At 39.3% G+C, this 24292-nt stretch overlaps 1 protein-coding gene across 3 annotated transcripts in view; it reads right to left on the reverse strand.

Moving 5' to 3' along the window:
* Positions 1-16588: 16588 nt before the first annotated feature.
* Positions 16589-24292, reverse strand: part of cadm2a (cell adhesion molecule 2a) — a 239743-nt gene continuing 232039 nt past the window's right edge. For all 3 annotated transcript variants that reach the window (XM_080867472.1, XM_080867473.1, XM_080867471.1), the window contains 2 exons: positions 23098-23220; positions 16589-22189 (listed from right to left, as the gene is read on the reverse strand). In XM_080867472.1, the coding sequence (XP_080723598.1) occupies positions 22071-22189; positions 23098-23220 (242 nt within the window). In that variant the 3' untranslated portion in view covers positions 16589-22070. The remainder of the gene's footprint in view (positions 22190-23097; positions 23221-24292) is intronic.

The following is a 24292-nucleotide window of genomic DNA, read 5'->3' on the forward strand; positions in this document are numbered from 1 at the left end:
AAATGTCAGAATAAAGAGAGACAGAGCTGTCTATTTTTTATCACTTTCATTAAATTTAGGAGTACATGTACACTAAGTTTATAAGAAAACTCCAGACGATTCCATTCTGAGCTGAAGAAGCTTCTGATAGGTTAGTAGAGTCCATGTGAGTAAATTGGTGGCACAGCTGTGGATGCATATAAGGCAAAACACAGAGCCTGTTTCTGTGACATGGGAAAATCCAGAGATGTCAACCAAAACACCAGGAAAAGAATCGTGGAGCTCCATAAGTGTGGCTCAGTTTGAATACAATTTGGTGCCATTTGCAATTAAAAAACACAGACAGTTTCTCTCTTTACTCTTAAAGTTAACAAATATGTTTTTATATTTATCAATCTAAAAAAATAAACATTTAGTCTGATTTGATGTTACAATTAAAAAAGTGTTTGTGTTTTGATCTGAAGAGTTTGTAAATATCTGGTTTCAACTGTATATTTGATGATTGTCAGCACAAAGAGGGAGAGAGAGGAGCAGAGATTGAGATGGAGAATGAGGACAGAACAGAGATGAACAAGAGCAGGTGAGACACACATGTTAGTCAAATGGTTGCTTACTAAAAGTATCACTGTATCATAGGTACTCATGTATCTCGTACCTAGTGTTTCTTTTTAGGTTTGCTATTTTTCAAATTCTATATTTATTAAGTTCTGCAGGCTTGTTTGCACAACAAGGCTAAATAATTATATAAACTTTTCTCAATCTAAATATTGTACTTTGGTAGAATTAAATAAATAAGTGTAGTGCAGGTCTATGATGATTTTTAGTGCTACTATCATCTAGTTCTGATTGTGGTTATGTCTTGGTTAAGTCCTCAGTAATCCTGCTTTTGAACTGTTGTAGTCCTGTTTTAATTCTGGATCAGTTCTGGGTCTGGTTGAATTGGGGTTTAGTCCCTGTGTCTTGATACAGCCCCGACTTCGTTCTGTCTTGCTGCTCAATTAAAAAACTAGTTTAAGGTGTCCTGCATGTGTGATATATATATTTCCCTATATGAAGTCATTCTTTTTTGAACAAAACTCAAAACAGAGCCTATTAATCTTTCAGTCATTTCTACACCCCCCCCCCCCCCCCCCCTCTCAAAAAAAAAAAAAAAAAAATCCCACATGCATACTACCCTTTAGGGCTAAGCCCCGGGTGTTTCAAATGTCTGGCTCCTCCTCTGCTCGAGTCAAAGTAAATATATCTACAATCATAAAGGGGATAGCACAAATTTGACCTGCATGGGAGGCTTGCCAGAAACAAAAAAGCCTTTGCTGCCCAAAAAGAACATCAGAACTACAGTTTGTAGATGAAGATAAAGGCAAAGATCAGGTCTTTTTGGTAGAATGTGTTCTGGACAGACAACACAAATATAGAGTTATGTGGTCACAAAAAACAGTAGACTTGCAGAGAAAATGCAGTTTTTCCAGAACAGACCTCATTGTATCATAGCTCTAAAGGACAGTGGTGGAAATGTTACTCGTATTTCATACAAGAATATAACAACTATTAATGTTATTTTGAAATGATGATTTAAATATATCCAAATATATTACAAGGAAAAACAACAATGTTTATTGAATATAGTTACTCCTTAATATGACTACATACCCTGTATGGAATAATGTGGCAGGGCATCCATTGTACAAAGTACAGCTTTGTGTGACTAGGAGTATAATGGAAATTGATTTATCATGCTATACAAATACACAGAATAGATAAATGATAAAGAGGATTCATAGTGCATATTTTTCCCGAGGGAATTCACTTCTCTTCTGTTACAGACATATTAATCACCTCAGGAGGGAGAGTGACAGCATGATAGTTTCATGAATTAATAAAGCCCTTGCTATACAACAAAGCCTTCCTGTTAATCCAAATAAGGTCATAACTCAGTTGCATTTATTTGCATGAAGTTGCACATGTACTACATGCTACCCACACAAACACATAAAGTTATCGCTGCTCTAGTGCAGCATTTTTCACCGAGGAGATAGCACAATATTAATACTTATTATTCAAAAACAGTGGGGTGGTGTTGAGCTCAGCAGTCGGCCCATTTTTTAATAAACAGCACACTGCTGGGCTAAATCATATCATCGCAACTGCGTGTTCCTTCGGCGGATGCGTTTGTATAAAGTGAAGCACGACAACAAACAGATTTGGAACAAAAGAATTCATGTTTTTAATATGTAAAGGGAAATCATTAAATTGTAATAATTGGATTAAAAATTTTAACTTGCATTTGACTTGAAGTTGTACACACTGAACTGTGAATAATATGTGCTACTGAGAAGGAACAGCAAGAACAAAACGATGATGAAACACTTAATTTGCAATTGTTTCCACACACAGAAGCACTGAGCTGCACTCTGCAGTGTGTTGCATAGATGGCTGGGATAGGAAAGAGCTGGAATTCAACACCCATTCAATTTGAAATAAAAGTGTACTTTCAAAGAACATTAACTTGTAGATTATGAGCTGGTTTTTAAATGCTAATTGCTTGTCTCTTTTTTAAACTTACATTTTAGTTATCTAATATGGCTTATACACATTCTCATGAAAACATGCATGCAACCTGTTGACATTAGATGTAAGGCCACTGCAGTGTTGTAGTGGGGTGTGTTCGTATCATCAATAAATGATGTATTTTTCCCACAACAGAGTATTTCTGTGAATCTCTGTGTGTGCATTGCTAAATGCAGTCTTGGTTGCTGCTATAAGCGATTCTGGTGTGAGTTTAAATGTCTTTCTTGACCATGACTGATCCTCCTTCATATTTTAAAGATGGCTCTAGACACTCACTGCACATCTCTCGCGAACTCCTCTTTACCTCTGATTTTCAGTCTAGGTCTTGTCTTTGTCTTTGCACCTTGGGGACCCTCACGTTAACTTTTATTGAGGGAAAAAGCTAGTGTTTATCCTCCGTCTCTGTTCTGCTAATGCTAATGCTAACCATGGCTCTGCGGCTAGTCACCAGATACGTAGCACCCTATTTTAAGTCAGCTAGCTCAACTTCACAAACCTGCTGCTGTTTACTTCTCTGTCTCCATTTACCTCTAAAGTGATAGAGCTGCCGGTTTTACTTTTTAGTTATTTAGAAATCCCTCAGTTACCACATGTTCTATCATCTTTTGATGGAAACTAGTAAGCTAACATTCTTCTAACTGCGTTCAACTTTGTAAATCCTCTTTTTCATGACTGCCTGGATGTTAAACTTTATCCCAGTCATAGCTGGGATATAGGAATATAAATAATTTAGGGTTGGCTCTTTGCACATTATTGAATTTCGTTCAAGATTCATTCAGGACAAACCAAAGTTAATCTGATTGTTGGACTTCAAGATTCAAACACATGGAAAAATGACTCAAAATAAATGAATAAAGTATCTGCTGAATGAGTAATGTAGCATCACAGAGTATGACATTACACTATATGGCAAAAAGTGGAAAACAATCTTAAATAATAATTTTATAATAATAATAAGCTTAATTGTGTAGCTGCCATCGCTGCGGTTCTTGCTCAAAGATGTTTTGGAATTGAACTCCAATCACCTACATTCAAGATTTTCAGCTCTGAAAACAAATTTGTTTACTAGCCTCTGGATATAAAGGGAAAAAGTTATTGTTCAGTCTTAAACAAGTTCAGCATGTCATTCAAAAGGCTTTGCTGTTTTGTTGTGTGTTTTCTCAGCATATATTTAATTAAATATAATTGCCAAAGTGTACAGCAGCAACATTATTAATAGTTATTCTACCTCTTAAAAAATACATCTTTAAACTACATTTAACTGCTAACAGAGCAGTTAACAGTGAACAAGTCTTGCAATAGATTATTCATTTTTATCTGTGTGAGTCATGTGTTTTTCTGCTCCCTGGTTAAGATCTGTGCGTGTTAACCCACTGTGTCCAAGCAAAGCAGTGAGTCAGAACTGCAAGGGACAGCAGGACCTCACTTACCTCGGACCACGGTGACATCTGTTGAACATTTTTTTTCATTCGCACACATAAAAATAACCACTGATAAACAAGTAATCACTCCTGGACTTCTTGTATTTCTCTGTTCACACGCAAACAGAAACAGCCTATACTGAACAGCTGACCTCCACTGCTCTTTTAAAAAAAATCCTCTTTACTGAACAACCCAGACATTCTCTTACACAAAACAAGTTTCCTGAGTTATGACATTAAAAGGGGACTAAAGCTCATCACAGAGAAGTATAAAGTGACAGTGACTGAATGACGTGACAGAGAGCCGTGTTTTGATGGTGCATTCTCACGATATACAACGTTAACGATCTTTTCTTAGCAACACCATGACAACAGCATAAAAGCCTCGCTCTTACTATTGCACTCGCAAACAGGAGGTCTCTTCACAGAGAAGGTAGCATTTAGTCAGCTCATAGAGGATATGACATGCTAATCCCTCCCGGTCTGCAACATCTGCTTAATACTGACCCATGTCCCGATGCTCTGACTGCTGCCTCTGCCATAACATCTGTTTAAAGGTGACCCTGACCCCAGTGTGGCACCTTGGTGTAAAGTTGTACCTTTCTCTCGACATAGATCATTACCTCTGGCCAAACCAGAGGGGGTAGTGTCTGTGAACAGAGAAGCATGTGGAGTCAGAGCTCAGTGAAAAACACCTGCTTCATCGTGACCTTTCTGCAACCTCTGATAAAGTTACAGCTTTTTCAACAGTTTTTAATTTGTACACCTAGGTGGTGACTGCCTGCAATGCAATGCAAGGTGAAGTTACTGTCATCATATAGGTCTTAAGAACTGCACAATAAAATTATAATTATCCTCTGGTGGCTTAACATCTTCATACTTACAGGAATTCTTTAGACGCAATATATGGTGGCCACATATCCTGACTTCCATAACAGAGAAGTAGGTCTTATACAGTGAGATTTCATATCTGACTCGAGTATTTGTAATTTATTGAAATCATGGTGCCAGTTAATGCACTAAATGTTGAGAATGCAGCTGTGGAAGGCATAACACAAAATCTAACTGATTTGGGAAATAATTAAAGTAATTTATTTCTATTCAGGGGCATGGATTGTTTTTTCTTTCTGAAAATGCAGAATAAGATGGATGTTCTTATAATAAATCCGCATCTATGTGCCTAGAACCAGGCAGATAACCAAGACTTTGTTGTCCTTGGGCACTGAACTGTAGCACCAAATAGCAACCCACATACATAGTCTATAATCTTTATTTAAACTTTATTATATTTAAAGCTGCATTTTAACTGTGGGTTAATAATGTAACTTTGATGGAAGATTATTAAAAAAATACCATGATTTATATCAAATCAAAGATATTGCTTAGCCTTTTAAAGAGCATGCTGATAGTTACATTTAGACATGTCTGATTAAAATAAATAGTAACAACTTTAAGAAAATGGTTCTATAGTTAGATTTTTTAAGCTGCTTTGCAGATTGAAGGAAACATTAATGCCTTAGGACATGGATTTTACAGAGAAAGCAAATCCCTCAATATAGAATCATTGAACCCTGCTTAGTATTAGTAAGGAGCAAACTATTATACTGACTATGAAACAATGTAAAATGTAGAAATATGCTAATAATATCCACATTTATGTTTATCTAAAATAAATGAAATGTACCCAAAGACTATTCAAAAGATTGTCCCAGCCACCTTGACATCAACAGTTTCTTAATGTCAAGGGCTGAAAATGTTGGTCTGATGTTTGTAGCTGAGAACAGGAGTTTCAAAATAAAGTTGATGTTGTATTCATTAAGACTTGAATTTAGACTTGAAAGGGGCTATTATTGTCAAAGAACTTGACGAGTCACTCCCGCTGACTATTAAAAAAATAATACCTGTTTAAAGTACTTATATGCCACGATTACGGTAGATTTTTTTTTTAGAAAAGCCACATCCAACTTGTAAAAAGAACCTGTAAAGGCAACAAACAATTCTTACTTTCAGATAAATGTACCAGAACATATTATAATAATACATACATCTGATTCCAACTAAAAATGTACCTAGATCAGTAGTATGTACCCCTCACCACAGGCCTGCCACCATTTATACCAGCATTACAGGCATTCCAGGCTTGCTGCAGTTTTCCCTGAACAATAGGTGTCATCACTATATAACCTCCACATTGTGACATCAATTTTGACTGTTCTCCTGGGACCAAAGGGACCAAATCTCATCAGCTAGATAATTCTTTTAATATGCTGTAATTTCTTTATTTTGTAAAAAACAAAACAAAACAGCAGCACGAAGGTCGTAGGTTATAATCCAGCCTGGGGCCTTTCTCTGTAGTTTGCATGCTCTCCTCGTGTCTGTGTGGGTTCTCTCCAGGCACTCACGCTTCCTACCACAGTCCAAAGACCTGCACGGGGTTAGGTTAAATCATGATTCAAAATAGGTCATAGCTGTGAATGTGAGCATGAATGGCTGTCTGTCTCTGTATTTTAGCTCTGTGGTGGATTGGCAGCCTGTCCAGGATGTACCTCACCTCTTCCCTATGGCAGCTATAGGCACTAGCTCCCCTGAATTGCATGAGCAGAAGAAGTCGGATGGATGGATGAAAATGCAAACAAACAGATTTCAACTGAAGACCCAAGCAATTAACCCTAGAGGAGCTACCAAATACCTACTAAGAATACAGAGTCAGCTTGCTGATGCAGCCATGCACAGACAACCTGCACTGAGCAAAAAAATGCTATATTACAATTAGTGTTAAAGAACAAGGAGCACAACAACATAGTAAATATTAATAAATCGATTAATAAGGTTAAAAGGTAGTACACGCGAATGAATAATAAAAATTAATGATAATACATTTCAAAGCATCATGGTTCAGTACGAATGGCTCATGTTCTTGCTATCGCACAGAGAAAAACGGAGACGATGGAGAGCAGAAGTGAATGGCTGCCCCTGCCAAAGAAAAAGAAGCAATACTTTTTGGTTTATACTTGCAGCAATTACGTAACGCACGCTTTCAGAGCTGCTGCTAAGTGGTGTGTGTGTTTGTGTTTGTACTTAGCTGCAGTGTCTGTGCATGAAATACAGACAAAAATGCAAAGAGAGTGTAATCTGTTATAATAAACTATGATAACACTGCAGCAATTTAATGAGGCATCACCATTCACAGCACCCAATCACACACACTCACATACACACACACACTAACCACTGTGCTTTCTCATCATTTGGAGCTGTGCCCCAAAACGCGCAGTCTAGAATGGACAGACCCCAGGCCTTTTATATCCTCCATTAGTTGTGCAGCAGATATAAATTAGCGGTACCACTGCAACCATGGCAGCATCCAGCCAAAGGCAGACTAATGCTTTGCAGTCCACCATAAAGCTCACATTCCACCATGATATACTCCTACTACACTGGTGTCTCACATAAAATGAGCTTCTTTGGACAGCCATACAGTGATGTTTGGCTCTGTGCTGTTATTACTTTTGATGTGAAACCGCACAGCTGCTATTAGTTTCATGTCCAGGCTGTCAGCTTTAATGGATACGTTCTCTCACATGAAATAAGCAGTTGGAAAACTTCTGCCATGTTTTGACAACTTTATCCAGGGCCAGTAAAGTAGTTTTTCCCCCTGTGCCACAAATGTATTATTGTTTGTTAGAATCGCAAAGTTTTCTGCTCTTTTTAGCAATGTAGTGGATGCCAATTTGTTTTAAAAATATGGAAAGCAAACGCTAGAACACACCTTTTTTCCCCCACAAGGGCCGTAGAGTGAACAATAAATGTGCGATTGCACAGAGACACAAAATCACGAGCATCAGAAGCTTTCCCTAGGAGCTCTCTGTGTGTGTGTATGTATGTATGTATGTATGTATGTATATATATATATATATATATATATATATATATATATATATATATATATATAAAACACCCAGCACGCCCCTGCGGGCGGTTTATCCTTCAAGCTCGGGTCCTCTACCAGAGGCCTGGGAGCTTGAGGGTCCTGCGCAGTATCTTAGCTGTTCCCAGGACTGCGCTCTTCTGGACAGAGATCTCCGATGTTGTTCCTGGGATCTGCTGGAGCCACTCGCCTAGCTTGGGAGTCACTGCACCTAGTGCTCCGATTACCACGGGGACCACCGTTACCTTCACCCTCCACATCCTCTCGAGCTCTTCTCTGAGCCCTTGGTATTTCTCCAGCTTCTCGTGTTCCTTCTTCCTGATATTGCTGTCATTCGGAACCGCTACATCGATCACTACGGCCGTCTTCTTCTGTTTGTCTACCACCAAAATGTCCGGTTGGTTAGCCACCACCATTTTGTCCGTCTGTATCTGGAAGTCCCACAGGATCTTAGCTCGGTCATTCTCCACCACCCTTGGGGGCATCTCCCATTTTGACCTCGGGACTTCCAGGTTATACTCGGCACAGATGTTCCTGTACACTATGCCGGCCACTTGGTTATGGCGTTCCATGTATGCCTTGCCTGCTAGCATCTTGCACCCTGCTGTTATGTGCTGGATTGTCTCTGGGGCATCTTTACACAGCCTGCACCTGGGGTCTTGCCTGGTGTGATGGACCCCAACCTCTATGAATATTGTGCTCAGCGCTTGTTCCTGTGCTGCCATGATTAGCGCCTCTGTGCTTTCTTTCAGTCCAGCTTTGTCCAGCCACTGGTAGGATTTCTGGATGTCAGCCACCTTCTCTATCTGCCAGTGCTACATGCCGTGCAGGGGCCTGTCATTGATGTATTTGTGGATGTTCATTTGTCTCATCCTGGACTGTGGTGATGACACTCACTAGTCCGGCCTCCTTCCTTCCACTTACCATTTAGCCTCAGGGTGTCTGAGTTGGGGTGAAACCCTCCATGCATGGTCAAAAGCTTCTTGTTTTGATGTCAGTGGCTTCTATGTCCTCATTTGGCCAGCTTATGTACATGGGGTACATGATCACAGGTATGTGTTGATATCCCGGATCTTGTTCTCACCGTTCAGCTGACTCCTCAGGACTTGCCTGACCTTCTGCAGGTACTTGGTGGTTACAGCTTTCCTAGCAGCTTCTTCATGGTTCCCATTTGCCTGTGGGATCCCCAGGTACTTCCCATCACATAGACAGTGCCATCTATGCCAGGCCTGGCCCATATCTGGATGACATACGTCTTATCAAGCCAGAAGTCAGCCAGCAGTGCCGGCTTGATACCAGATCTGGGCCAGACTTCCTTGCTATGTGGGTTGTAGTTGTCCTCTATGTCTGCAATGTTGCCTTCTGGTAGTTCGATCCCCTCAGTTCTGACTACCTTCCCTCTCTTCCCTGTTTGTTATCATCTGACTACATCTCTCTAGTCCTAACGACATTCTGATCTCATTGCTGTATATCCTGGTGGTGTGGATCAGTGAATAGATGTCTTGTTCACTCTTGGCATAAAGCTTAATGTCATCCATATATCTGAAGTTATGCATACTCCAAGATTATTAAGTTAGACATCACCGATTTTGCTTGATCTAACTTTACCTATAACTTCATATTTGGTTTGGTTTGGTGATTATATATTAATATTAGTTATCTTATTATTTTCTCAATGTACATGCATTACCTAAAAGAATGAAGTACATCTGATAATTTTCTTTGTCTTTTTGTGTTCTCTTGTTCTGCATCAAATATAATTGCATTCAGGGTCTGATGAGTAAAATATGCACTCAAAATTTAGTATTTTCTCACAAATCTAATCATTTCATATATAACTTACCAGTGTCTAAACTTCTGCTTCTCTTTGTTTTTATTCTTTTGTATTGCTGTTACAATATAAAAATATATGTTCTCACTATGTCTCTGTGACATGGGAGGGTGTCGGGTACAAGGTGTTGACTGGCAGTCCCCTGCTTCATCACCTCTGTTCACTGGCCTGAACTTCACGAAAGTCAAAGAGGACCTCAGTGGTTCATGTGGGGAAAATTCCCTCAAAGTAAAACATGTAGACATCAAAGCCTTTTTCCTCTCTGATGGCATCTCAAAGCACAGCAAACATTTTGTGTGTGTGTGTGCATGTGAGAATGTGTGCACATGTATCTAGGCAATGTGTTGGCGAAGCTTTGGCCTCACATGGTCAGCACAATAACTGAACTTCAAAGGCTACTAACATATCTTCTGTCATCCTCTGAAGAGAATCATCTTGCAAGGTCAACGGAGTTCTTATTGGACAGGATCCTGCAGACGAGTGGGGAATTAAGGAAGATGAAGAGGGAAATGAAGATGAATTAAGAGTCCTGCGTTTAGAGCAGGGGAAAAGCGGTTGAGAAAAAGATAAACATCGATAGAAAGATAGAATAAAGTGGCTCTGCCTAAAATGACTGAAAGAAGGAGATATGTGGGCTAGTGCATCCACATCATAAAGAAGAGGAATGTATTTGCATATGGAGCGGCTGATACCTTCGAGACAGCTCCAGCTCTCACAGCTGGCAGACTGACAGCGCTGGGCAGGTGTGAGGCTCGACACCGTGGCACATTCAGAAAGTGACACTTAACGAGAGTTGTGTGTCCGTGTGTGAGCGCGGGGCACCATTCATCTTAAACAGGCTTTTGTGCAGCAGCCTTCAAAAATAGAGATAAACTCTATGAGATCACTCTTTTCCTGAGCAAAACCATCTGCATCCATGTTTCTAATTGCTGCTTTTTTCTCTCTCCCCCAAACAGTTTTCTCCCGTGCGTCTCCCAACATTAAACTAAGGGGCAGGAAAATTCTGTACTGAGTAAACACATGAGTGAACATTCATGTGTTATATTCATATTCCAGACATTTGTGTCTATGCTCAAGACTGATTTCAAGACTTTTTATTTTTTATTAACTTAAACTTTCCTACATGAACGTGTTTAACGTGCCCTAACGTGGTTGCTTTTGCAATATGTGGGCTATTCTTTATTCTGAAACAGTCTTGCACTGACAAACTTAAATGAATGCATCAATCAATAATACCCCTATTTCCCTTCCTGCTTTATTCCCTTGTCATTTCTCTGGTGGCAACAAAGCAGCAATTTTAAATAGGCTGCACAAATTGGAATGTATACCGTGTATTGCAATCCTTTTTTACTTTAATATAACATTTCTGTATCCTGGCTTGTTGTGCTTTTGTGTTTTAACTTATTATTAAGTCACTTTTATAACAGGTTTAAAATCGTAGTAATTCATCATTTATTAATCATATTTGGGGGAATATTTGAGCCAAATTCCCACTTGTTTTCTTTTGTGAAAAGAATAACAAATAACAGCTTAGAAACAATCAATAAAGCCTCTATGTCAACTTTTACCGAGAAAAATATTGACAAATCTAATATTTCTTATTGCCAGTAAAATAACTGAGAGCATAAATCTTCCATTTGGAGAAAATTGAAAGTCTACCTCGAAGGCTTAAGGTTTGAAGAAGTATCTAATTATTTCTGATATAAAGAGAATATACATCCATCTAAAAATGGATACAGTGATGGGTGTTGGATTTGGATTATGAGACAGTTCGGTGGTGTGTTTTATTGTGAAATACTAAAAAATCATCCAACTCATGGCCACTTAAGGTTAGCTCAAAAGTCCATCCATCCATCCGTCCATCCATCCATCCGTCCATCCATCCATCCACCAGGGGCTAGTAAAAGCTGTCACAACATGTGTGGAGAGGCAGGGGTCCCCCCACATCATGTTAACATGAAAAGGTTAACATGAAAAGAGTATTCTTAGGACGCGATTACAGAAACAAGGTGTACGATGTCATCAACACTAGTAACAAACAGACCCCTCTTAAAAGTGAGTCCTTTAGAAGCTAGGGAAGAGGAAACAAGGCTTGGACGTTCAACAGTATGAATTAACATATGCCACATAAACTAAAATATATAAATACATAAAAGAATAAAAGATATAAAATCATTAAACTGATCCCAAGATTCTGCTTGCTCAATGAAAGGTGTCCCAGTGAAGTATTCTTTCCAGTAGTGCTGTGCAGTGCTGCAAATTTTGATATAAATCCAATACCAAGCAAATTGCCGATATCAGTGCAGGTACCGCTACTCTGTATGGGAATTTCTTTTATTTATGTATTAATCCCATTATTTTATCGTATAATGCCTTGGTGCCACTGGTTTTTAACATGTCTCACACCCATACAGTAAGACAAATGGTGGGGGTCTAGTAAGGAAGTTGGGTGAAGCAGACCACTCCACAGGAAGAATCTTTTGTCTCTTTGAGGACTCTGGGAGGTAGCAAGGGAGTGTGAACCTTAAGGTGTGCAACAGCTGTGTACTGCCTTTTGATCCTGGAGAAGGTATTTAACTGAGAGCCATGTTAGGGTCAGGAGACGCTGCTGCCCCGTGATCATGCAGGCTCTCCACCAAGCTTGGTTATCTGTTCTTTGTGAAAATTCTAAACTCGAAATCACTGTGATTTTTACTTTCCACAATACTTAGTTAAGACAATAAATTACACCTTTCAGCTTTCATGCATATTAAAACAGGGTTGGTTTTTTTTTAGATCTGGTATGTAAATGTGTCTATAGGCTATAAATAAAATAAATTCAGGTTCAGACATTTTTGATAGCTCATTTTCCCCGTGTTAGTATCAATCTGATCCCAATACCAGCACTGATGTTGATACTATCGAATCAATCCACCAACCTCTATTTTCCACTCCAGGCATCACTCCATCCTCATGCTTCACCACCACAGCTACACTCTGCCTGGTCTGCCAGTATCTGTCAGCTGCCTCCTGAGTCCCACAGAAACAGAACAACACTTGGGGTGGCCATTCCTCCCAGTCATACCCCTCCAGTTTTCATTTTCAGTGCCCAAGTTAACACTGAACTTCCTCACTACTGTAAACTGCGGCTTGGTGAGTAACCTGAAGGTGCAGGGAACTAACCATCAGGAGGGATATAAGTATACCGACCCCTGCTTGATGTGCATTGGGACACCGAACAGTGGAACAAGTCCAGCCTGTTTGCAGGAAATTGGTTCCAGAGTGGAATTGGAATAAATTTAACCAGTATCTCTCCTTCCCCACCAGAGAAGTGACGTTCCATGCTTAAAGCCACGAAGCGCTGAACCCCTTCAGTACAGACTTCCTGTGGATGCTGGAAGCACAGGAAGATGGAGCCATGTGGTTTGTTGGGCTGAAAAAAATTATCCTTTGATTAAAATATGGTAACTGGCTGCAAAAAAATAAAGATGGCTACAGATAAAATGGTAAAATCAAGGCTTTTTGATTGAAGCTCACAAAAAAAATGGATGGCTAGATCTAGCTTAATATCCTTCATATAGACATTTGCATGCGATCCAGCAGTTTGGTACTTCTGCACATAACACCTATCAAAGCAATAATATTACAGATTTAAATCTTTCAGCAAATTTGACAAAGCTAAGGTATATAGGTATATATAGTTAGACCTGGTATATAGTTAGACCTGCTGTGATGTGTGGTTTGGTGACAGTGGTACAGACAAAAAAGCAGGAGGTTGAGCTGGAAGTGGCAGAATTGAAGTTGCTAACATTTTCGTTGGGAGTGACCAGGAGGGACAGGATTAGAAATGAGTATGTCAGAGAGAGAGCTCAAGTTGAATGGTTTGGGGGCAAAGTTAGAGAGGCAAGGGTGAGATGATCTGGACATGTGCAGAGGAGGGGTAGCGGATATATTGGACAAAGGATATGAATATGGAGCTGTAGACAGGAGGACAAGAGAAAGACCACAGAGATGATCAACTCAGGTGTAAACGAGTAGGATGCTAGAGATGGGGTAGCAGATGATCTGCTGTGGAGACTCCTAAAGGGATCAGCTGAAAGAAGAAGAAGAAGACATATTTCTCGCATGGGATACAACCCCTTTGGCTACAAAGCCTGCTTGACAGTAAGGAAGTATCGGTCGGGGCTCAAGAGTTGGGAGTTCGCCTTGTAATCGGAAGGTTGCCTTGTCTTGGTCGTTGTGTCCTTGGGCAAGACACTTCACCCGTTGCCAACTGGTGGTGGTCAGAGGGTCCGGTGGCACCAGTGTCCGGCAGCGGCAGTGTCCGGTAGCCTCGCCTATGTCAGTGCGCCCCAGGGTGGCTGTGGCTACAATGTAGCTTGCCATCACCAGTGTGTGAATGTGTGCGTGAATAGGTGGGTGACTGGATGAGTAAAGCGCTTTGGGGTCCTTAGGGACTAGTAAAGCGATATACAAATGCAGGCCAAGTATGAAAAACATGTCCGCTCAGTAACGTTTTGCAAGAAAATGCAGTTTTGCTGGTCCTGTTAGGTCTTCCTCATTCTCAGTGTGCTGGTTCACAAGACTCCTCTGACAAATTGAGTGGTAATTGAGTCATTCACTGACCCCTCACTTTCCATCAGGAGAAGAATCATACCTCGGTGGCACAAATGCAACCCACTCCAAGCTGTATTTATTCCTGACAGATGGGCTGATTGCAGCTGCTTTCTTCAGTCTAACGTGACATCTTATTGCCATTACTTAATTCCCCCCTCAGTCATCATCTCCTGACTCACTGAAAGGGGTGGATACCTCTCCCTCCTGTCTTTCAGGCTCCATTGCATCCACACCTCCTCCCAGTCTTTCCCTTTTCATAGTCTTACTCTTACTCTTTATGTGCTCCATCTTTCCCTTCATTTATGCCCATTTCTCACTCTCCTGATGCAGTTAGAAAGCAAACCTTAAGCTTTTCACAAGTATTGAAAGAGGATAATGTACGTGCCGATCTCATTACTACAATAAAATACTCTGCCTGCTCAAATGTCTGGATTTGGGTTTGACTAATTCAAAGGATCTGAAGAAAATTATGGCTTACTTATTAAAGCACTCTGCTCTTTGTGAATGTTTTTCTCTCTTTTGGGCACCGTTTCTAAAACTTTCATTAGAGTAACTAAGACGCTAGTAGAGATGCGCCTCAGTGAAGGGTGTAACGATACATGGAGTCTCTATTTTTCTTATTTCTCTTAATACTTTGTCAGCTTTTACAATTTTACCAGTAGAATCACCACAAAAGAGCTTTTCTTAGCCTTATCTATGGTGAAATACACTGAGTCGTTAAGTAAACACCCCTCTTTTTCATATGGACTTTTCCTGGCACAAGTTTATCTTACATATTTTCCACCTTATTATTATTTTATATAGCAGCCCACATGGACTGGAAACCAGGGTGTAGCCTGCCTTTCCGGACTGGGGCATGGTCCAGGCCGACTTAGTTGGCTCATCAGTCAAGAAAAATAGATAGATGGTATGACCAGCAGTTCAATAATGATTAGAAACTTTAAGAATTATCTCCTCTGTATTTCATCTCCCTCAGTGTCTTTCAAGCTAGAGTGATTTCTCCCCAGCAACATAGACTTGAAATAAATCACCAGGTTTCCCTCATTCTTTTCAACGACTTTTCCATGCACTGCTCTCTTCTGATTTACTGACACTAATTTCAAAGTTCCTCATGCATATCTCAGATAGCGACACTTTTGAAGGAGTATTACAACCTCAAATCCAACAAAAGTGGAATTGTAAAAAGAAACAGGATGAACACAAAAACGTACCAAATGTTTAAAATGAGAAAAATTTGCAATTTTAAGAAAAAAGTAATGTAATTTTGAATTTAATGCAGCAACATTGACATTTTAAACATCTGGGAACATAAGAGTGGAGCTTCTGAACTTTTGGATCTGTTTGAGGACTACAGCTGCTCAGCAGCCCTGGGTCTTCTATGAGCTATTTTTGCTTTTATGATGTGCCAAATGGGTTTTTTTTTTGTTTGTTTTTTGGTAAAGCAGTGATTTCCATGCCCGTTTTGAACAAAGTGCCACTCTATGGAGTGAAGATCACAGCAATCCAATATTGATTTTTGCCATTATTCCTTATTCACAGAAATTTCTTCAGATTCTCTGAATCTTTTGTTGTCACAATTTGTAGAAGATTCAAAATCAATGCAATTTTACAATTATAATTTACAATTTTATGCCCAATCATATTACTGACCGGATGCCAATAAACCTAATCAGATGAAAAATGTTTCTCCACCACTTTAGCCCCCCCCCCCCCCCCCCCCCCCCTTTACTTTTCCACCACAACCTTTTTTTAGATGTTTTCCTGCCGTTAAATTCATAGTGTGTTACTATTAGTAAAATGTCACAGTTTAATTTTTTATGTTTTTTCTGTGTTCTATGTTGTGAGTAAATTATGGATTTATGAGATCTGCAAATCATCGCATTCTGTATTTATTTACAGTTTACCTAATGTACCGACCTTTTTCAAACTGGGGATTTATTAATATTGAAAACATTATAATGTGGATGGTATCATAGTACCATCACAACCACAGAGCTCAGATAGGGCGCAAAAACACAACACGAATTATTCTTGTTAATAAAAATTCATGAACACGTATCTGTGCATGTGTTTTCTTGTCTTTTTGCAAGTATGTGTATATGCATGTGTTTGTGTGGGTGCGCTTGTGCACTGATCCTCATGAGGACAAATTCAGATGTTTCCAGCGTATTTATTGTATATCATTATCGCTCAGTTGAGAAATACTGAGGTAAGCAAAATGATGACTGAAAAAATGGAATCAGGCTTGTACAGATGTTTTGGCAACTATTTATTCAACAATTTCATTTCATACATACGAACCTCTAAATTAAATATAATAAATCCCACAGACAATGGGAGAGAAACACCTCCGTTACGGTGCTATATATCAAATCAAGCTTTCGGAGTACAGCTTGATATCAAACCCCCTATTTCACCAAGGTACATCAGAGGCTGAACTAACATTTGTCTAGCTCTAATCCTGATCTTTACTGAGCCTCACTGTGGATATTTTGTATTTAGTGAGAGACAGTGCCTTGCAGCACCTGCCACCTAAAGACTGATATACATAAAGATGTGTGTTGCTACAAAGGGAAACATGATAAAGGACAAAAAGCACTGAACCGCTTACATAAGCTAAAATTAGATTCTGTTAAAGACACCTTCCATCATTTTTGAAACGCAGTAATTTGCAGCATATTTCTAAATCTCAGTATTTCAAGTCAGTGATCAAAAAATTAAAAAAGAAAAGAAAAAAAGTTTCCTTAGTCTAATATTCCAATGACAGCAAGGTGACAGAATTATTGAAGAGTCACTGAATCATTTTTTATTATCATTGTGATAATCTTAAAACTCAAAAAATACATGGTGTCAGCACACAGGGACTAGCAGAGTGAAAAGTGCTCACAAGTCCCCATTTTAAGACAGGAAACAAACAAACAAACGAACAAAATCTAAATGAAATATATTCCTGAGATGCAAAACAAAAGAAACAGATATAATAATAATAAAAAAAGAAACATCACTACATGCGATTGTGTCACATGTTGTCATCGGTGTGACAGTAAAGAAATTGGGCTGATTGATTCTTGTGTCACTATTGCGGAGTGATAGAGAAGTGCACTGAAGCCATACTGTACAGCAAAGACATCTGAAGAGCCAGAGGAAGGGAGATGGGACAGGAACAAGCCATGTCATGTTACAAGCACTACTGTAGAGAACACATTTGCCATTAAACTCATGTATTAAAAAAATATAAACCATAAGATTAAAAAAAGGAGAATTTCTGACAGACTATAACCCAAAGTGTCCATTACGCTCACTTCTGCTTATAAGCAGATTTTAATATTTTGAATACTAACGTGGGCCTCTAATTTCCTGGAAGTTAAAAAAATATGTGTGTGTCATTACTGCCTGCGATGTTTGGTGACCCGATTTGCTTCGAGGTCAGCGTGGTACGATGAAACGAGTGTCTTTTTTTTAGCAGGTTTGTAAAGCTTTATTAATCACACATCGCATCAACTTGTCTGATTCCTCTTTAAATGAGCCCAGGAGGGTGGTTCAGTGGCAAACTTCAGGTGCAGAGTCACAAGGCACTAATATAAAGATTTTCAAATATGTGTTTTAATGTGACTTTATAAGATACTCTGTAATCTGGTAATTTTTTAGGCAACAATATACTGTATCAGCCCACATTGTAAACAGTAACAGTAATTTGAGATCATACAGTTACCGTCTTTTGCATTCAGAACAGAACACACGAGATGATTACAGATAGAAGTTTTATCAACTCAAAGCGAATGGTCTCACAAACCCACGAGGAACTGTGAAACTATAAACAATCTTCCAATTTAACCCACTGCAAGCAGCTTACATCCCATAAAAGGTGTGGGTTTTGTGCATTTCAACCTGACAAATCCTAGGCAAAACAGTAGCCTATACATGAAACTTTTTTTAATGTGATTTTGCACAGGCTTGTTTGTGTCTCCGCCAACCTGGAAATTGTTCACAAAACTGGGTGCAATTTCATGTCGAAATTACTGCCAGTATTGCACTGTTAAATCTGCATAAATGCACAACCGCAGCTCCCTGACTCGCACCTTCAGTTGAAGAAAGCGGGTTTGTTTGGAGCCAGGAAATTAGAGACTTACAATCCCACAAAATGGACTTGTGCCCAATGAAAATGGCACTGCGGCTCTGTTAGTGCCTTTACCGTCTTGCTGCCAGGATGAAATTAAAGGCTTGTGATGTAGCGAATATTAACCCAACTGATAAACGTTGAAAATCAAGGAGGCAACGCGTTTAAAGCTTATTTTCAGCCGACAACAATACAGAAATAAAACAAAGATAGCCAAGATATAACAGAGCTACAGTTGATCCTGTCGTAGTGCATGGTCGTATGTGCCAGGCTGCTAAAATAACAAATTAAACAAGATTCAGGTTTGGTCTAATGATTATAAAAATCCATTTGCAACAAATTAGCTCATTACTATTATGTCAAAACAAACATTTACATGTGAGTTTCAGAAAGAAAAAACAAACCTCAAAACAAAGCACAGATTTTACTAATTACTAAGAAATATCCACCACATTGGTCAGAGTGCATACTTGAGTAAATGGCAACTGTTTAATTACTAATGCCAGCATCAACTCATCACTGCAGACCCGGTTAATTCTCAGTGTGTTTGATATGAAACCGCCTAACTTGTTTCTCTGACTTCAGAATCAACAAAGTCATTCAACTACTTTCCTGTTTCAAAGTTGGAGTTGTAAAGCAACACCAAGTGTGATCGACACCATCAGTAATTTAAGACACAATGAATAGAACGAGATACAAAACCAAAAAAAAAGAAAGAAAGATAAAGATGTTAAATCATTGTAAGAAATGTATCTACACATGTAAAACCCAAGGTTTGCTAGAACATGTTAGACTAGAACACTTTGTGTAGAGCATTTGTGGTGACGCTGAAGTTGAACCTGTATATAGTGATATGCTCAGTGCACTAAAAGTGTGAGATATGGAAACTGTGGCAAAGCTTCTTTATTTTCAAAACAAACAAATAATTGCTTTTAAAAATGTATTAAAATGTCAAAACCCCCTAAATCCTACATCGATGATGAAAGGTAAAACTGAGTAGATTGACTTAATTATTCCCAACTTGTGGTTCACTCGAGAAGTGCTCGAGTAACAAAATAGAGACAAAAGATTTTTGCTGACCCTATTTGCATAATGTTGTAAATTAGACCACCAAAATGGAGACAATTGGCCCAAAATATTATTGCCCTTGATTATAATTTGCTCCCTGGTAGCAGACTAGTGCCTTGCTTTTGAGCATTTAGGATCATTCCTTCGAAGCCAAACTTCTCCAAACTCATGAAAGATGAAAGGTTGCTGACTATGACGCGTCATGGCTGTCTTAATATGTGGAAACTTTCTTGCAACCGGCATGGAGGTATTGTTTCTTTTGATTTCAGCTCCAAATTCTATTACCTCAATTTCCATGGAAAAGCAGCTTATTCCGGAGTTTTGCATGTTTGATTTGCCAAATGTCCTAGAACATCAACTTCTTCAGATTTGGAGCAACTAGGGTCAGGCCACAAACACACAAAGCCACCGTTTTCCCAAAATCAAGGTACAAATATACCATCTTCATTGTGGTTCTCTCTTAAATAAATTTCAATTTCAAATAAATTAAACATGAAAAAGAACCAAACAAAAACATGCTAATGTGTATTACCAAAATTTAGTTCTCACACATTATTTACATGCCTTGTGCCAAAACAAAAATACATTTGTTTTAAAATTTCTCTAATGAGGATAATGTAATGGAAAAAAAAGTAATTAGATAAGGTGGCTAATATACATATTTGAGCAAATACAGGAATCCAGAATTTAACAGCAATTTTCACAACCAACCACATTGTAGCAGACACAATATACAGCAGGGAGCTTAACCATTAAAACCAAAAAAATATTAGAAACATTTTCTTTTTAAATATAAAAACATGATTTAGCTTACATTTTCAAAAAGATGCACTGCACTTTTTTTTTTCTTCAGAATTGAATCAAAGACAGCCTTGTCATCTTCTCGTTACCCATTTGAATGAAAGAACCGTTCACAAGGCGATCTAGTTGTTGGCAAATGAACACAGTAACTCATTCAGACAATTTTGTGCTTTTCTATTTGTTTTCAGTTTTTTTTAAGTTTTGGAAAAGAGGCCCCTGCAGATCCCTGACCCAGCACTCACACCATTTGTTTCTTTTTCTATTTGCTTTTTTTTTTCTTGAAGACCCCGTGAAATGGAAATGAAAGTTGAGTTAATGGAGACAGACTGGGAAAATAGGCATAAAAAGCATGACAAGCTGATGAGGGCAGCTTCACTAAACTATTAAAAACTATTTAAAAATAAATTTGAAGGTGACAGAATCAAAAACAATGACAGTAATCAAACAGATGTTATTGGTCTGGTCTTGTTTTAACACCTTATGGTTGAGTTTACATTTCACGGGTTCTTCAAGCCTTAAAATAATTCCACTGTGACAAACGATAACCAAATTATTCAAAGTGAAAAGCTAAAGTTATTTGAATACAATTTATACAGCCTATACAGAGAGAGGAGAGTGACTCTTTCTGCACACCTGAACCCTTTATGGAAAACACAAACTACCGTAAGCTGTCCAGATGACACTGAAGGTGATGGTGTTTTGCTAAACCGCTGCCTGGACGGTGCAGGACTATACAGGTAAAAGTACCTGGGCAGCACATTTAGCAAGTGGTTTTATATACTTGATTATGCTTGCTGAAAAGGAATGCTTGACCTGGCATCTTTCATATATTTTTGGTGTGTTTTTCTCTGCTCTAAACAATACCACACTACCCTTTATTACTCCTACCCTAATAATGCAAATCATATTGTACACTTACTGTATCTGATAAACCTTGCTACAGTGTTACACAAATCCTTCTTCGTATCTTACAAGGGTCAACGGTTTAATTACAACTCTATTTAGAGGGAGATGGAATAGGGAAAAGTGGATCACCTAAAAGTACCATATTTAGTGTGACAGACATGTATAAGGCGTAAATAGCACAAATTGTCATTCAAAAAGAAAAAGAAAACAGAAAAAAAAAGATTCGATGCGTAATAAAAAGCTGTGAGCTAAGCAATGGAATGATGGCTAAGGTAACCATCTACAAAGCATTTACATTGCTACTGACAGACGATACATGAAGGCATTGACAGAAGTTCAATGGCGTCTGTATTTTTAGGCACCGTGTTGATGTGAGAGATGATATGTGTTCGTGGATGTGTGTGAACAGGAATATGTGTTTGGGTGTCTGCTTGGTGGGGAAGAGGAGCAAAGACTAACGAGAGGGCTAAGGAGCAGTCATGGTAGATTTACAGATTTCTAGGTATTCATGTTGAAGATGAGGAAGTGACAAAGGGGCAACTTCAGCAGCAACAGCAAGCTGCCAGTGAAAAACATCTGCCAAAAGCAAAAAACAACAAACAAAAAACCCCCAAACCAATGAAAAAATAAAGGACAAGATGTAAATGACAGAGATCGTTTCAACAGAAGGAAATAACAGGAAAACACACTGGGAACTTGTCTGTTTGTGGACTGCCTGTGGGTTCCTTGTTGACATGATGGGGGCCAGTGGCCGGAGGAGAACAAGAAAAGTGAGAGACGGAAAGAGAGAATAAGAAGTACAGAGATCAAAAGAAGGAAATGAGAAGGCAAGAGCTGCACAGCTCCCCCTGCAGTCTAAATGAAGTATTCTTTCTTTTCTTCCGCGTGCGCGTGGTTTCCCTCAGCGTTAATGATGGCTGTGTCGGCATCGGGGGCATCATCCGCTCCTTTGGCCTCGTTTGTCAAGTATGTTCCTGTGGCAACGAAAAAACAAACTTCTATTGAGGAAAACAAATACCAAGCAGCCCTGCATGGTGTTGGCTGCCTGAGGCGAAAAAAAACCCCACATCTGAAGACAACATCAGTAGTGTTACATTATTCATATCTAAAACAATGAGGAGCTGGGATAGTGTAGTGGAGTATTTAAATAAAGCAGAGTTAAATTTGCGAGACCCTGCATCGATACAGCAGAATAGCATCAACACCTCCTACGTTGCGTGTGACGACCATCAGAACTCACAGCTGCAAGTCCAAATTGAGCTCTTAGCTTAAACTTAGAAGTTAATGTTGTGGGATTAGTGACGAAAACCGAGCAGCAACTTGGAATTCACTTTATTTCCACTCTTCTTTGCGAACTTGGAGCTAAACTGTAACAAGTTTGAGAATCAATCGATCACTTTCTGTTTGAGAAGTGATTTACATTTACACATACAGGAAGCACATTTAATTGCGTAAACGAATTTCTTCCCTCACATTATTACTGTTTGTCTAATACTGTCTGGGAATAAAATGCTTTTTTTCCCTGTGGTGCCAAAGTGGATTTATGAATGTTTATTTTCTCCCATCATCATCACAACTAAATTAAAATAATATTACGGACCTCTGCGCAATTAAAAAACTCCATTCCCATTATTGATAAATACATGGATAGAGAGTGAATTACAATAACAACATGTGCTATTACTTTGTGCTGCATATCAAAGGCACATATTCATTAACATTTCTGATGTGTGGATGGTGTAAGCTTTCCCACTTTTGTTTTACTCTTGAAGGTGTAACTTGGGAATTGGGAAAGGACTGTATTCTAATGGGACAAGAAGGACATGCTCCACTAGCTCCATGAGCCTTGAAAGCCGTAGGTCTGGTCCACTGTGGATTTTACCTTTATGCCTGGCCAGGTATCTTCCCAGAACGATGATTAGACACAAGGTGACAAAGACCACTACAGCCACCACTCCTCCGATCAAGGCATGGTCAGTGCCGTGCTGCCCAAGAGCATTGGGATCTGAGGAGAGACGCCGAGAGAGAGACAAAGAGAGCTGATGAAAGTGCCAATTGGTGAGGTTAGGGAGTAAGAGAAGAGAACAGCAGACAGTACACAACAGAGCAAAGAGGAAGGAGATGATTATTTCCAGCTCGTTCCTGCTTTAACGATTGTTCTAAGCTGCTATCATTTGGTTCACATCATGCAGTCAGAGCAGAGCTTTGTAGCTGTCTGAGAATAATAAAATAAAGAGAGAGGGGAAGAGAGACGGACACCAGATTTACACAAAGAGACAAGCAGGCACACATTCGCCCTGCAAAATGAAGGAAAAAGAGAATGAAAGAGGGACTTGGAGAAAAGAAGTGAATAATTCAGGACCACCCTCACAGTGCCGTAAGAGTCCCCAACATGCAAACCAGGGCAGTAGTGGAAGAGCAGTACACAGTAAATAAATCATCACTTGGAAAATAAAAAGGGGTGGGGGGGGATCAATCTCTTTCTGATTCTTAGCCAGAAATTGTTGTTGGGAAAATGAATAAGGAGTCAATACAGGTCTCCAGCTGCTGGATAAGCAGTAGAGATGATAGTCATGAAAGAGAAAGGAATCTGCCTGTCCACACCTCATGCTAAAACTCATCAAAGGTTTCCCTTTCTTCTAACAAAAGCTTATTTCCTTTATTCGCACTGACTTCCTCTTTTCACAAAGTCTGGTTTTCAGGTTATTCAAGGTAAGACACGACACCGATGCGCTGACAGCATACGGACATGTTGTAGGTGGATCTAAAAAAAAGAAGGTGACAGTGACAGCAGTGGGGAAGATAGGTAACGGAATGGCCTGTATTATTCATATCAGTCTATGACACCTGAGAAATTAGTACTTATCTCATTATCCTCTCCGAGGAATGCCACATGCAACCCTGCCCCAGTCTGTGTGCAGTGTGTGGGCTCGTGATAGCTAAAATACAGCAATGTCAGAGCAGGGCAGGCAGTGATAGGAGGATGGTTTAGCCATACAACACACGTCGTATATTGACACTGTTTCTCTTCAGTATTCTCCTTTTCTTTCTCTGTCTGCCCATGTGGCCAAATTGAA

Source organism: Rhamphochromis sp. 'chilingali' (assembly GCF_963969265.1).
Source record: "Rhamphochromis sp. 'chilingali' genome assembly, chromosome: 19".
In the NCBI taxonomy this organism is placed as follows: Eukaryota; Metazoa; Chordata; class Actinopteri; order Cichliformes; family Cichlidae; genus Rhamphochromis; species Rhamphochromis sp. 'chilingali'.